General features: G+C 43.6%; 1 protein-coding gene across 5 annotated transcripts in view; it reads right to left on the reverse strand.

The window, feature by feature from the left end:
- Positions 1-14,768, reverse strand: part of LOC119659152 (protein groucho) — a 305,782-nt gene that overhangs the window by 159,805 nt on the left and 131,209 nt on the right. Inside the window, exons 1-2 of one of the 5 annotated variants that reach the window (XM_038067096.1) lie at positions 14,085-14,281; positions 13,128-14,010 (exon numbers count right to left, since the gene is read on the reverse strand). The exons of the other annotated variants lie outside the window; for them this stretch is intronic. Coding sequence (XP_037923024.1) covers positions 13,128-13,142 — 15 coding nt within the window. The 5' untranslated portion in view covers positions 13,143-14,010; positions 14,085-14,281. Of the gene's footprint in view, positions 1-13,127; positions 14,011-14,084; positions 14,282-14,768 lie in introns of those variants that run through there. 5 annotated transcript variants of the gene reach the window in all.

A 14,768-nucleotide genomic window follows, 5' to 3' on the forward strand; every position in this document is an offset into this window, starting at 1 on the left:
AACCCGTGACCACATAAGATCGTCTACCTCGAATCTTGTTGTTGTCCATACCGTTCATCACATTTACCGCGAAACTTCCACGATTGGAAAAAAACAACGAAGTTCCACTGTTGAAGTTCTATATGAACCTTGAGCTGGAAATGAAATCTATACATCAACATACGTTTCCCATGACAGATTTTGGAAATATCTACCACACAGATGTATTTGAAGAGAGGTACTTATTGTGGTGAATCTACTTTCCACGTCCAGGATAGGAGGCAGAATCACCAATAAATTTGAGGATTTCTACTTTTTTATCAAAAGTGATTGACCGTTAGTCATCACTACTCTACATACAGTCCCTGTTCGCCCAACCGTATCTAGATTTCAAATCATCCAGCCGGGACGGCAATAGCAGAAAAAAATTGATAAAAAACATTTGCCAAACCTTTCTCCCAGTTAGTTTGCTCCTTTTTCAGGAACATAAAGCAAAATTGTCCGTTTAAACAGAAAAAGTACGGATACGCCGCAGTACACAATTCGAGGAAAAGTGCAGGCGTTCACACACAGCTTATGGGACGAGTTATCCGGCCCTAATGGGGTGGGATAAAAGTACGGATGGACATTCTCTAAAGTGAAAAAAAACTATATTTGGGAACGGTGCATTGAGGTTGAAAGTAGATAGTCTCCCCTATCAGGACGGCGGTTCGTTCCGAAGAAAAAAGTCGCATTGAACTTCGCTACCGTTACCAGTGAACCCATTGGTTGGGCAAACCAGTGGAGCATCAGTACCGCATCTCCCAAAAAGGAACTACATCAAAAATTATTTTGCTCCGTTAAAAAAGGCTTCACATAATATTCCATGGAAGTTTCGTTTTGGTGGAATTTCAGATACAATACGCACCCTTGTACCTCCGTACCCGCTCCAACCACATAAGCAATCGAATCAAACACCGTCCCATGAAAGGAGTCCGAATAGAATCACAAGCTTTATTGTGTGGATCCTTCGAATAAAACCCGAAAAAGGGTTACATCGTTTTTTATTATCCCTCCCCCTCTTCTTTCTCTCTTCCACCCCCACCCGATTTTCGTCGTTTGACAACTGATCCCGCACGTCCCTGATCCAAAGCTTGCAACCAGGAAAACTTGTTTTATATAATTTTTATAAGCTGAATTTGGTTGGATTGCCTGCAGGACAATCCGCACAAGGCAATGTGAAAAAAATCTTTAATGGGATCCCAGCAAGTTGAAGTCACAACCAGAAAGAGGGCAGAAAATGTGTTTTTTTTGTTCCTTTTGAATTTTGTGGAGTGCGAGTGATGGACGCACATGATAGCCTGAACGAACGAACGATGGCAACAGGAATAGGAGGATCAAAACGGCTATTGTGAGGAAGGATTGAGTTAAAGTGGGCTCGCTCTGGACTCTGGAGAGATTCGCTGGGGATGGCGATATGTGTTGGGAAAACACTTAAATTGGAGAAAAATCAATAAGAGAGATGAAATGCGGAGGCTGTAGGAGGATAGGCGATTTTATTTTGTTACAAAAAGAAGATTGCATTGTAGGGGTGGAATTGGTACCAGATACATGGCTTTCCATGATACCATTTGATTGATGGGAGCTTGCGAGATGAAATATAAATAATTCTCGATGTTTTTATTGTGTTCTGTAATAAATCATTCTCTTTGCAATACTAACAACTGACGGTACAGATCCCAAAGCGGAAACGTGGATTGACACCCACGATGAAGCATAATAGTTAGCAAACGCCTGCTAAACCAACAGCTCTACTATCAACTCTTATCTCCCCCCACCTGGTGCTCACCGCGAGTTCTTTCTTAACGAAAAGCGGCACAAATAGTACCAACTGGTTCTCCAGGTTGGCGGTTGACAAGGGCCTAAACAAATTATTACGAAGTCTCAAAGGAGCCTCGGATTGGATGGATGTTGCAACGACGGACCCGTCCCAATATGTGGCTGATGTCACAGCGTTGTAGTTTCCTGGAGATGAGCCCATACACCATATATTATAGCGGTTATCCAGTAAATGATATTCTCGGAATAGGGGTCTTCATCATCAACGGCGTAACAACCGGTATCCCGTCTAGGCCTACCTCAATAAGGAAATCCAGACATCCTGCTTTTGCGTCGAAGTCCACCAATTCTATATCCCCAAAAACCGACTGGCGTCCCAGCCTACGCTATCGTTCCATCTCAGGCAGGGTCTGCCTCGTCCTCCTACCATAGATATTGCCCTTATAGACTATTCTGGTGGGATCATTCTCATCCATACGGATTTAGTGACCCGCCTACCGTAACCTATTGAGCCGGATTTTATTCACAACCAGACGGGGGCCAAAATCCTCAGTAGTTGGGTGGACTCCAAGAGGATAGTACTCCCTGCATTTTCATCAGCATTACGGATCACTTTCTCCAGGGTCAGGTTGAACAGGACGCATGATAGGTCATCCCCTTGTCTTAGACCTTTGGGGATGTTGAATAGTTTCGAGAGTGATCCTGTTACTTTTATCTGGCTTCGGACATTGGTCAGGGCCAGCCTAGTCAATCTTATCAATTTCGTTGGGATACCGAAGTCTGTCATGGCCGTCTATAGTTTTACCCTGGCTGTGCTGTCATAGACGGCCTTAAAGTCGATGAAAAGGTGGTGCAACTGATGTCCATACTCCAACAGTCCATCGTTTGCCGCAGAGAGAGAATCTGAGTAAAGTCTCTTTGATATGGGCCAATGATGTGCATCAGTTCTCACTTTTTTCCGGTTATAACATATACTGTTGCCGAATCTATACTGAATGCGTGTAATTGTGTCTTCGCGGTATAATATTTTGCATCATTAGCTTCCGTGGCTGTGTATTCAATTCCATTATAAAATTTATTGTGGCAACTTCCTCGCCGATTTATGGTACTCTGTGTGCTATTTGTAAGGAGCCTGAATCTATTCGCTCCAAATTTTTAGGCTGCGATGGGTACTGTGATACGACGTTCCACGTGAAATGTTTGGGGATTGGCCGGAGTTAGACAATTTCTTGTTAGTGATTAAGGGGCGGATTTACTCCGAATATAATTCATACCCTTATTGTGTTTTACGAATTATAAAAGGGATCGTACAACACCTGCGAGTCGCTTTGGTCACACTGCTAGGGCAGAGGTGAGACAGCGTCTGAGGAGTGGAGCGTACAGCATCTGCGAGCCGCTTCGGTCACGCTGCTCCAGGGCAGAGGCGAGGCAGCGTCTGCACTGGTACGAAACCATAGCCGTATTCGTCCCTATTTCATTTTTGAACTTTGGGTGTTGACCCAAAAAGAGGAATCCGTGGACCATAAAGAGTGAGTTGCTCTCCATTTGGTCCGGCCCGACTTTAAATGGATACGACGTAGAACTCCTTAATCCCTAAAAAGAAATTGCCAACACGCAGTTTCAAAATCACCACCAATTCTACTCCCTCAAACTGCTGCTTCATCGAGCACCAGCGTAGTCTCAGCTCCAGAGACGCCGGTGACTGAATCTGCCCATACCTTGTCGGCGACGGCGGCCAACAATACACTGGCGCCATACCTAAGTCACCTCGGTCGACTAATTCTCTGCCTCTATCTGCCACGCATTGTTCCACTACCTCTATAAAACATTGTATTAGCCCGACGAAGTCCGCTAGCCAACTTAAAAATCGTCCTCCATCCGAGGGACATGTTCCGTACGCCGTTCGCCGCCAAAACAGCTGTTCAGTTCGAGGCTAGCGTACTCCACCACATCCGATGAAATTCTGGCCTATATAAGAAGCAAAGTCAACTCAACGTTGTCATCTCTCCTATATGTGAAGCTGCCGAAGGATGCTCTCCTGACCGAATGATAGCTTCCTTCAAAATGACGCATCCCCACGACTTCATGCTATCATCTAATCTTCCTTTTGGCCATAGAGAATCTTCGTCATTCCTTATCAGAGAACTAAACTTCGTGAAAATTTCCGGCCCGACCGCCTATTTTGCCGAATTCAAATGATTCTGACAAGTTTACACTGTTTTATCAAAATGTAAAAGGTCTAAGGACCAAGCTGTCGGATTTCAAACGATGTGCCTTAGCATTCCAACATCAGGTCGTCTGCATTTCTGAAGCCGGGTTGGCACACAGGATTTTAGAATGCGAGCTCCTCGAAGGTTACTCTGTTTTTCGTTGTGACAGAGACTGGGCTGCGCTTGGCAAGACAACCGGCGGAGGTGCCCTAATAGCTGTTAAATCTCTTCTCCGTGCCGATATCATCTTTCCCTCCTAGTCCTCCACCTACGATTCTGTCACCATAGGAGTCATTCCGCTAAACGTACGCTTCTTTATCGTATCGTGTGTATATTTCCCCTGCCTCAGTCCGCCTTCTCTATACGAGGAATTCTTCGAAAGATTATCAGAGGTGCTAATCGTTTTGTTCCCTACACTTCCTTTCATCCTCTGTCGTGACTTGAATCTTCCGATGTTCTCTTGGCCCTCTCTCCTTCCCTAATAAATCCACCCACTCTTCGCTTCCTCTATCCACTTTCATGTGCACCTATGCCGCCCTCCAGTTTAACCTTTCAAAAAACGATCGCACTCTTGACTTTGTCCTCTCTAACCTTCCTGTGAGTTACTTTTCCCAATCCCCTCATGCCCCGTCTTCCGTTCGAGCCGAGTCCGAGTTCGATGCGTAGATATCCCGACTCCACTCTCCTGTCGCTCGCAAGCCTACCAAATTCAATTTCAGCCCTGGTGGCAATCAGCTCCTGTCTGCATTTACGTGTGACCAACCACTCAACACCTTCTATACCATTTTATCTGATCTTCCTTGTTACGTCCACTCCTCTCCTAAGTGCTTACGCTCTTACCCTGTCTGGTTCACCACTGAAGTCCACAAAGTTCGTCAAACATACCTCATCGGCACGGGCACTGTCTCAATCTTGCCTCTAACTAAAAACTCCAAGGTAGCATCAGAGTCTTACACTCCCTACACAGTCATTGTAGTTGAGGGTTCTTCTCAAAGCTATTCAGGGGCTCAGGCCAAGTACTCTACATATGAGAGAAAACTTCTGGCTATCTACAGTGCCGTACGTCACTTTCAGCAATTACTTGAAGCCAGGCAATTTACCATCAGTACAGACCAGAAACCTTTGCTATTCGCCTTTAACCAGAACACAAGTACCGAACGAAGGAAGACCAGGGAACTCATCTACATTATCTAGTTCACCACCGACATAAAGCATCTGAGCGGAACCAATAATACAATCGCCGATGCACTCTTAAGAATGGAGGAAATAAATCTACCTAGAGATGCAATTAGACTAGCCAGTGCACGGAGAGACGACTCATCTTTACGGGACTTACAGGTTAATCCGAACCTTCGACTCCAATGGATGGACATCCTCGGAACAGAGACCTCTATTCTGTGAGAAACAACCTTAAAACCCGGTCCTACCTGCCAGCCGACTTCAGAAGAAGTATCTTCGACAGCCTTCATAGGCTCAGTCACCCCGGCATCCGAGTTACTCGAAAGCTTGTTTCTAAACGCTACTTCTGACCAAACATGAATCACAATATTGGAGAATGCCGCGAGCTAGCGCAGCTTGCCAACAATCAAAGATCGACAAACAGACCTTCACACCAAGAGGAGCTTTTCCACCAGCGGGTCGTTTCGAGCACCTCCACCTCGATAGTATAGGCTACGTCCGAAGGGAAAAGATTCTGTCTGACGATGATCGACATATGCGCACGTTGGGTAGGAGCTATTCTGGCCCAAGAAACTTCAGCGGAAGCTATCGCCAAGGCATTCCATGACCACTGGATAGCTAGATTCGATGTACTTCACCGAATCACAACGAACCCAAGACGTCAATTCGAGTTGAACTTCCTAGATATTGACTGTATCCGAACCACGCTCTACCATCGACGGGCTAACGGATGTGTCGAACGATGGTATCGATCCCTGAAAAGCACTGTCATGGCACAGTTCGATGATCCGCGGTGGACTCGACATTTGCCCATAGCTCTATTAAGCCCTCACTCCACACCGAAAGAAGATACTGGAGACAGCACCGCCCCATTGGTTTACGACACTGGTTTGCGACTTCCAGGTGAATTCTTTTCCTCAGGCTGAAGACGTCTCTGAAGAAGATGAAATCGGCCGACTTCAACCACTATCCACCAGAACAAGCCTACTAGTCCAAAATAGTCCCGATAGGGAAGCAATGATTTCAACGGACAGGCTCAAACCAGCGTAATTGCTACGACATTGCGGAGCACCACAATCACCGACGCCGAAGGATCTACACTAAAAAAACTATACTACCACGAGCGGTAGACATTGACTCGTCGATCCAAGGTCCAATGCAATATCTAGCATAGCACAGGTATTAGGGGGAGCCATGTGCTACACCACTAATTCTCGGAAATACTCCCACGTACGCCAGCTAATACACAAATCGAGCAAATGGCGCTAGTCTTCACTCAGTCCATATGTTCCATAGATAGATACGCCATAGACAAATGTGCCTCCTTCAATCTCTAAAGGAACTATAAAGGGCAGAACATTACTATTTTGACCAACAGTCAAGAGGCGATCAAGGCACTTACGTCCAACCAGGTGAACTCTTCTAACTTGTATGGGAATACCTTAAGAGATTGAACACGCTCGGCTCACACAGTAAGATCTGGGGACTCTGCGTTCCAAGGCCTGTTGGGTTGGAAGGCAATGATTCAGCGGGCGAACTGGCAGGAAAGGAATAGGGACGCCCCTACATGGACTAGAACAATTTTATGGAATCGGAAACGGGTTCGTGGCTATGACATTAAAGCATGAAGAGAAATGGCTGGGGGAACTATACTGAGAGAACTTACTAGGAATAAAGCAATCCAGCAACATGGAGGTGATGAACCCAAGCGCTTAAAGGAATCTTCAATCTTACCACGAAGAACCTTCGGATTATAGTGGAAATACTCACTGGTCATTGCTAACTAAACTATTACCTGGGGAAGCTAGGGATATCTACGGACACTGCAGGTTCTGTGTAGAGTGTGACGAAACCTCCATACCCGTTCTGGGACAGACACCGGCACTTATGCAAAGAAGGTCGAGCCACCTGGAAGAATACTTAATACAAGATCCCAAGTTAAAATACAAGACAATGGGCTGAGTTTTTTTTTCAAATGTATGTAATTCATACGTGTGAATTTATCCAAAAAGGGTCCCGACCTCATGTCTACCAGGACTTGATTCCTAATCAGGATAAAACGCATAATTGTGAGAAATAAGACTTACATCTACGTCTACGATTTCAAAATGGCATTCACATGATGGAACAAAGCCGAAAAGATCGTAATAAAATCGATGGCGGATGGTGGTACTATTAATTCGGTAATATTGGCGGGTTTCACCAAATGGGCTGCAAAGAATGAACCTGTGCTGCCGACAGATTGGTCAAAAACCGTATATATGTCCGTAGAAATCAAAGTGCTCAAAGGTCTAAATCTATATCCGGGTTGGTAGTTTCTGAGAATGCATGAATTCCCCCCTCCTTGCATGATAATAGAATCTAGACTTTTTTTGATACCTTAGACGATTACATTTGGACACCCTCCCCCTGTAAATATAGGGATCCTTCCTTAAACCCAACGTAGAACGGTGTCATTTCATATCAGTGGGAATAACAGGTTACGAGAAAAGTGCATGTGATAAACAGACAGATATCGGACTTTTGTTTTATTTTCCGTCCCTCGAACTTTAAATAAAAAATTCTAGGTTTGGCCAAACTTTGGCTTGAAGTATGGTGGAATTACGTTCGATATCATTCACGTTGTGTTTTGCGAACTTCGTGTTTTATTTTGAAAAAGGAGATGCCAACTCATGTTCCTTGCTGGCTTCTAAAACTCAACTGATAGAGCCGGCCCGTCAAGCATCACTGGTAGTGAGAAGACTGGCAGTTAGGTGTGTCTCCACAATATCAACTGACTTTCACCATCATGCTCTTCGAAAGGACGAGGTCACGAATATTTACAGCCAAATATAAAGTCTTGTCTGCAGGCGAAAATCTTCCTAAAGAAGCCAAGGGTACAGATAAAGGAAGAGAATATGACGATATTGGCAGGGTGACTAGCATCACCATAGACGGTTTCTAGCACCACCATAGACGGCCCCAAGCCTGTTTCAAACTAAAGGACTGAAGAGCTGCTAGCCTCAAAGGTTATGCAAAATCTAAGGATCCCAAGGAGTAGATGGGATAGACTTCAATAGACAGATAGTATCCATTATCAAGCCAGAACAGTACGTATCCCGTTGAAATTGTGAAACGCCCTCCTCCCTGAACTCGAACGGACTTGTCTTTTGCAGAGGCCTTATAAATTGAAGCGTAAGAACACACTCAAAATATACCCTACTTCTCGTAAAGCGTAGAAATTTGTGGGATAACAATCTGCAAAGTTCGAAAATTCCTTACTCCCGAAATGCCAACAATAGCTGCGATAAAGACTGACCTCACGACAAAGAGCCTTGACTATCCAAAATGGTTTATAATTGGTTTAAGGAACATGCACAGACACTTCCATAGCGGTATCGTTTTCCCGAATTTCAACGAAAATTCCGGCGATATAAGTAGGGCTTTCTAGGTTTGAGCGAAATGAGATGGTGAAATTCCATTTCCTCTTGGGCCACTGTGCTTTTCCATTCTGGAAAGACAAGTAGGAAACGAATCCGGTGTCGCACTGTTGCTGATGGCTGACAGGATCTCTTGAATGTAAGATTCCAACCAAGATTAAGGAGTATCTCAATGTCCAGTGATACAGACCAACGGATATTTTCCACCTAGTGGAGAATTATTAGGTTTTAATAGTAATTCAGGGGGGAGCTGACTGCATGAATTTTGAGCCACCATTAAAAGTGACTTTATCGCGGTGCAGATGAAGTTGTCGACCACATCCCAAAAGGATGCTACAAGACCTGAGTGAGTGCAGATACGTGGGGGCGGGTTGATGAACGTTCCTTACTATGAAAAAGTATTAGAATGGCAACAAAATGTGAATCATATAAGAATTGGGAGTAAGTAAATAGTCCGGTGAGGTTCCCTCTCTTGTGGATAATATGGCAAACAGAAAAGAAGATGATCTTTAAGATTCCAAAGAAGGATCTCGAGTGCGACCACTGGAAAGGCATTTGCATGCTTCTCGCTGTCGTGAAGATATTAACTCAAACTATCCTGGAACGCATCAAGGACCACCTTGATCGTCAGAAAGCCAGCTGCTTTCTGGTTTCCGCTCTAGATCCTCCAGTTTTGATGGCATTAATACCGTTCTGATCTCTCGATTTCGAGAGAACTTTCGACAGTGTCAACAGAGAGTGTATTTAGAATGCTTTACGCAGGAGGGACATTGCGAAAAAACTAATAGCTGTTATCACAAAAGAACGTGGTCGCCATGTTATACAACAGCCCCAAAATTTCATAAATTCATGTTTGTGTCCTGTTATCAGGGTTTCTAGCTAATGAATGACCCCGTCGGTGTACGGACCAAATACCTGTAAACGTGTTGATCAGAAAAGTGGAAGTGGATAAGCCCCCTACTGAGTATGGGCGGCCTTATACTTTGCTCTGAAACCCAACTGCATGGAGTAGAACAGTGAAGAAATTAAAGCTGTTCGTAAAATCGTGGAAGATTGCCGGGAATAATATCGATGGCACGTAGGTGTGCAAAAGGATTTAAGGCAACCATATAGTGACAACGTTCTTCATGCTGTTTTGGCAGGCGAACGTGAGGGTAGATCTTCAAACAATTTAGCTACGCTGAAGGCTCTGTTTACTTTCTCTCGCAACTTTTCCCATTTGCATTAATATCAAGAGGGCGCTAAATTTGCTTTGGTTAGTTACGATTTTAAAAATCCAACTATTTCAACTTAGATAAAATGGCGTTCTACAACAGGCTTTCTGTGTGACCAAAGTATCAACGGACGTCTCAAATTCAAAATTTACCGTAGTGTCCGCCTTCTTGCTCTCTATGGTTCTAAGTGTTGACCGACTATAAAAGACAATGAACGGTGCCTCACCATGGCCATTATCACATCCGAAATGAGGATATCTGCGATCGTGAAAAAATTGTGAGAGGTGCTTTCGATGATATGGACATGTAATTCGCACGGACAAGAAATCACTTGCCAAGAATGGTCTGAACATCAAAGTCAATGGGGAACGACCAAAAGACCGGAAAAAGCAACGATGGCTTGATACGCTGGATAGTTATTTGAGAGCCGAACGACCCCATTCAGATCAGATCTTTGCTCGAGCAAAATGGGGCAATCGAACAAGACGCGCCGATCCCGCTTCTAAACGGGGCAAACGTTAAAAAGAGAATACCAAGTTGAAGTTGTTCCCGTCCAATGTTCTCTCGGTGCTGCTATATGAGGTGAATACATGTAAACTTCCCGCCACTATTTATCAAAACCTCCAAACTTTCTTGAGCCCATTTTTGCATCGTGTCATCGGAGTACTCCGACTTAAGACAATAACAAATGAAGAAGTTCAACGGCCTACAGGCTAGATATCTGTGGAGATGTGCAACAGTAGAAAAGTTACCAATTGATAAAGAACGACAACTTCATTGCGGGTTATGATTTGAGCGGGTATGCGGCACAAAAGAATAGAGGAAGATTGTTTTCGGAATAGCCAAGAAGGAATTAAAGCACACCCGCAGGAACTGACAGCGATGATGCACAGGTGTGGTTACGCTATGGCCAAACTTTTCCCTAAAAAAGGAAAGGAAGGAAAAAAAGTTATTTTTGGTCATCCTCTAAATGCCTTTCCATTTTCTTTGGCTTTCAGAATACAGGACATCCAGACAGTCTCTTTTTTGTACTGCTGTTTTTTGTTCTCTCTTTCTCTTTAATGAGATTCCATTTCATTTTTATTATCATTACACTTGAGCTGTGGAAGTGATAACCCTGCAGCACCAGAACAACACAAAGACGAACACAAATATCTATGACAATGCGCAATTTAAAACCGGGGCAACGATAATCAGATGCCGATGATTTACCAAATGAGAAAGCTTTTAACCGGAATGAACTAGCACTGTGAGATTTTTGAATACGCCGAATGTTAGTTCAGACGGAAAGTACCTTCTTTGCTTATCTATCACTTCACTTCCATGTGGGTCAAACACAGAACGAACACTAGAAAAGGATGGAAAAGAAAGGTCAGTTGCCTTTCTTGGACCTGCTGATGAGGAAAAAGCAAAAGAAATTAGACCTGTAGAAAACCGACAGATACCAAACGAGTTATCCTCAACATTTCGAACCACACTTATCAGCACAAAGTCACTTCTTTTAACCACGTAATCCACCGGATGTTAGCTTTTTCACTTCCTCATATCGCGTGATGAAAGACTCGTAGCACATTTATAAGGTCGTCAAACTGAATGGATGCACCGACTAGACCATCAGCAGCTTGGTCAGCAAATGAAAGAGGACGCTTCCACAGCAAACACTCACCAAGCTAACTCCGGATCAATAGCCTAGACGGAGGAAAGCTTTGGATTTCAACGAAATTTCCCTTTTGTTGACACAACAACTGGGAAAACATGGTTTGGGTGTCGTTTTCCACAGCAGAAGCAGCCAGCTCAAAACCTTTCTAGGATCGACCAAAGATCCAATGGCCGGAAAATACAAAATTTCCTACGTAAATTGCAGAAAAGTACATATAGGACAAACCAAAAGGAATGTGGAAACACGTGGGAAGCAGTTTTGGCAGAAAAGAAATGCGATAGTTTTCAGATGAAACATATCGTCCTAAATAACCACGAGATTTCCAGGAAGAATGTAGGATTGATGAAGCACATAAGAGATGCAAGTTAGAAGTGGCCGAAAGTCTAGAAATTTATAGAGCACCGAAAGACGAACTTATCAACAGGGATCAACCCAGCGGTTACTCCTGACTTTTCAAGTTCATCGGGAGACACACTAGTGGACACAATTATAACATCCGTTCCATCGGCTAGGCAAGTACTCGAGGGGAAAGGATGAATGAGGAGGATAGCTCCCATTTTCATCAAACATTATCAGATTATGTACTGCTGAACAGCAGACGTCCATAAAAGGCTCATTTGAAAGCGACACTCATCGGAAACTTTTTCTGGTTACTCAACCGAAAATCGTTACTTTGGTTGAACCTCCATTGACATATGCGAGTCAATTCTGCGGTTTTGCGAAAATACAAAACATCACTTCTCACATGAGATATCTAGGTTCGCCATGGTATTTCCATAACGCGGAGCAACACAAAAAATTGGTTATGAGACCAACAGTAGAAAAAAATTGAGTGTTGTAGCTGTGGACATTTAGTTAGACTGCAGAGTCGCATATTTACGACGAGGATTCTATCTCGCACGAAATCCAGGAAGCTGTAAAGAGTTGACTTTGTTGACTTACAAAAGGAGTCTGCATAAATAATATAAAGTTACCAGTTTCTTCAAAATTGATGGGCACCTGATTTGAGTAACGCAGCAAAACTACAAAAGAAAGAAGTCCTGGCTTCACCATTTGATGAAGCGACTATGCCGATGCAAACTATGAATGTATAGGAAAGACAGCAAAGAAACAAAGACTAGAATTTTCTCGACTACATAAATATCAACACACACTTGACAAGATACAGTTCCGGAGAAACTAAGTTACTTGTTGGTTTGACAAGCCTTTGTTGGTTAAACCAAAGGCGATTTGAAAGGTATACTGCACCTTCATAAACCGTTTTTTAGGCAGGAGTCCGTGGATTAGTAATGTGCAGATTAGGCAGGTCTACCAATGGAGTTGACTAGACAACAATTTCAAAAGAGCAAGCCGGACAGATCCTTTATACATGAAATTCTGTCAAACCACTCACTTAAACTACTTCCCGCAAAACAAAAGATGTCCTTATTGATTGATTATCACAAGATGTGAGTCAAAAGAACCAGATGAAACTTGTACTTGGGAGAACCAAGTACTTCAACCAAGCACGAAAACCGGGTTTAGTGATGATTAAAAGGATCCCGAAACTATAAAACATCCACTACACCGTCGGTATTTGTTATTTTCTGTAGAGAAGACATGATTCCTCTGCCAAAAATTGAGAAAATATCCACCAAGGTCCACATACCTTTTTGACATTCATTAATCCTGATTTGATATATCCTCTAGTAATCCACAAAAACTGTATGACAAGCCTTTCCTTGGCTCGCGAATGACAGAGTTAAACTACCAATTTTGGCAACCCCCTTCACTGACACCTTTCACAAAATACACAAACCGTCATTTCAATAAAACAACAGCACCACATTAGCCGCAAAACAGCAAAAAATCACTTCATTTTCTATTCCCTTTTCTTCAGCACTTAACCCACACTTGAATTTCACTGACAGCCCACAAAATAAGCCAGGACGAACTGATTTATTCAATTTCAATTACTTCAGCATGTTTAAATTTTATGAACGAATATTTCGCAGAAACCAAGTCACCGGAATAGATATCAACTGGACGATGGTAATATCAAATAATCACAACCCCACTGAGCTCCTGCTACGCAGAATGATATTTGTTGAGTGGCATTACTTTCAGCATATCCAAAACGTAGCAGTCAATCCGACACCACACTACGGTGCATGCATAATGCGAACTTTTAGAAAAAACACCACTTTCACAAATGCAGATGATTGTGTTTCCGTTGCAAAACAACTCCTCAGAATGCACTCTCTTCCTTATGTTTCCTTACGTTTGTCTGGTTAGTAGATTATCACCGCCGTCGCTATCACTCATTCTCCTCAACTACTCAAAAAGTTTTCCTGTTTAATACTCTCTACGAATCCTTGTATCCTTACAAGTAGAAAACCACTAGACAAGGTGGTTGAAAAGTAGCACCAAAACCGCCCAAAACTACTCCTGCAATCATCTCCTGATACCTTCCATTCCACCACGCCACTCAGCCTTTGCAGTCCTTGCGGCGCGCTCGCAATCCTTGCGAGTATTCTCGCACACAACACTTGCTAACCTCGAAAAAAAAGAAGTAAGCAAGCACCTACCAAAAAGGAAACTTCACTACAATTTCACAACAACTCACTCTACGCGAAAGAGACGGGGAACCAACTTTATTGAGACAGACTCATTTAGCACAAGTGTGAAAACCTCGTTGCTCGGGACTCGCAATTCGCACTCGTCCTTGCCTCCCCTCCTTAGATTGTTGAATGCCTCAACGATTTCACGTTCGGATCCTATCGACGATATACCAAAAACACGACTAAATTCTTCCCTTGCAATCGTTTACGTTCCGATCAAAGTCGACAAAGTGGACTGACTCACAACTATTCAAAAAGACGACTGCTGTTCCACCGCTGCTGCTCCTGCAGGGATGAAAATAGATGGAAAATTTTGCAGTAGCTGTTTTCACCATTGACTCGACCAACCATCGCCTTCTCGGCCCCGTTCACCTTCTCAGTCTCGGTTTGAAGTCATCATCCCATCGCCTCCGTGTCCTTCCTATTTCTCCTGCAGTTCTGAAGGACCCAAAACCCAAACGAAATGTAGAAAACAACACGGGAAGCATATCATCGGTATCATACTCCACGTAGTAGTATTTATCCCCTCGCGGAGTGTGTGAGATGTTCGAACTTGAGTAGAGTCGAAATGACTCTCTTGCCGATGAAAAGTCACTCTCTCGATAATTGGAGGGTTAGTAGAGGATGGAAAAAATACGATGGGAAATACGAAGGGTTGTCGTGTGGGCGAGTGCTGAAGCGTTGTGTTG

This window comes from Hermetia illucens, chromosome 6 (assembly GCF_905115235.1).
Source record: "Hermetia illucens chromosome 6, iHerIll2.2.curated.20191125, whole genome shotgun sequence".
NCBI classification, from domain to species: Eukaryota; Metazoa; Arthropoda; class Insecta; order Diptera; family Stratiomyidae; genus Hermetia; species Hermetia illucens.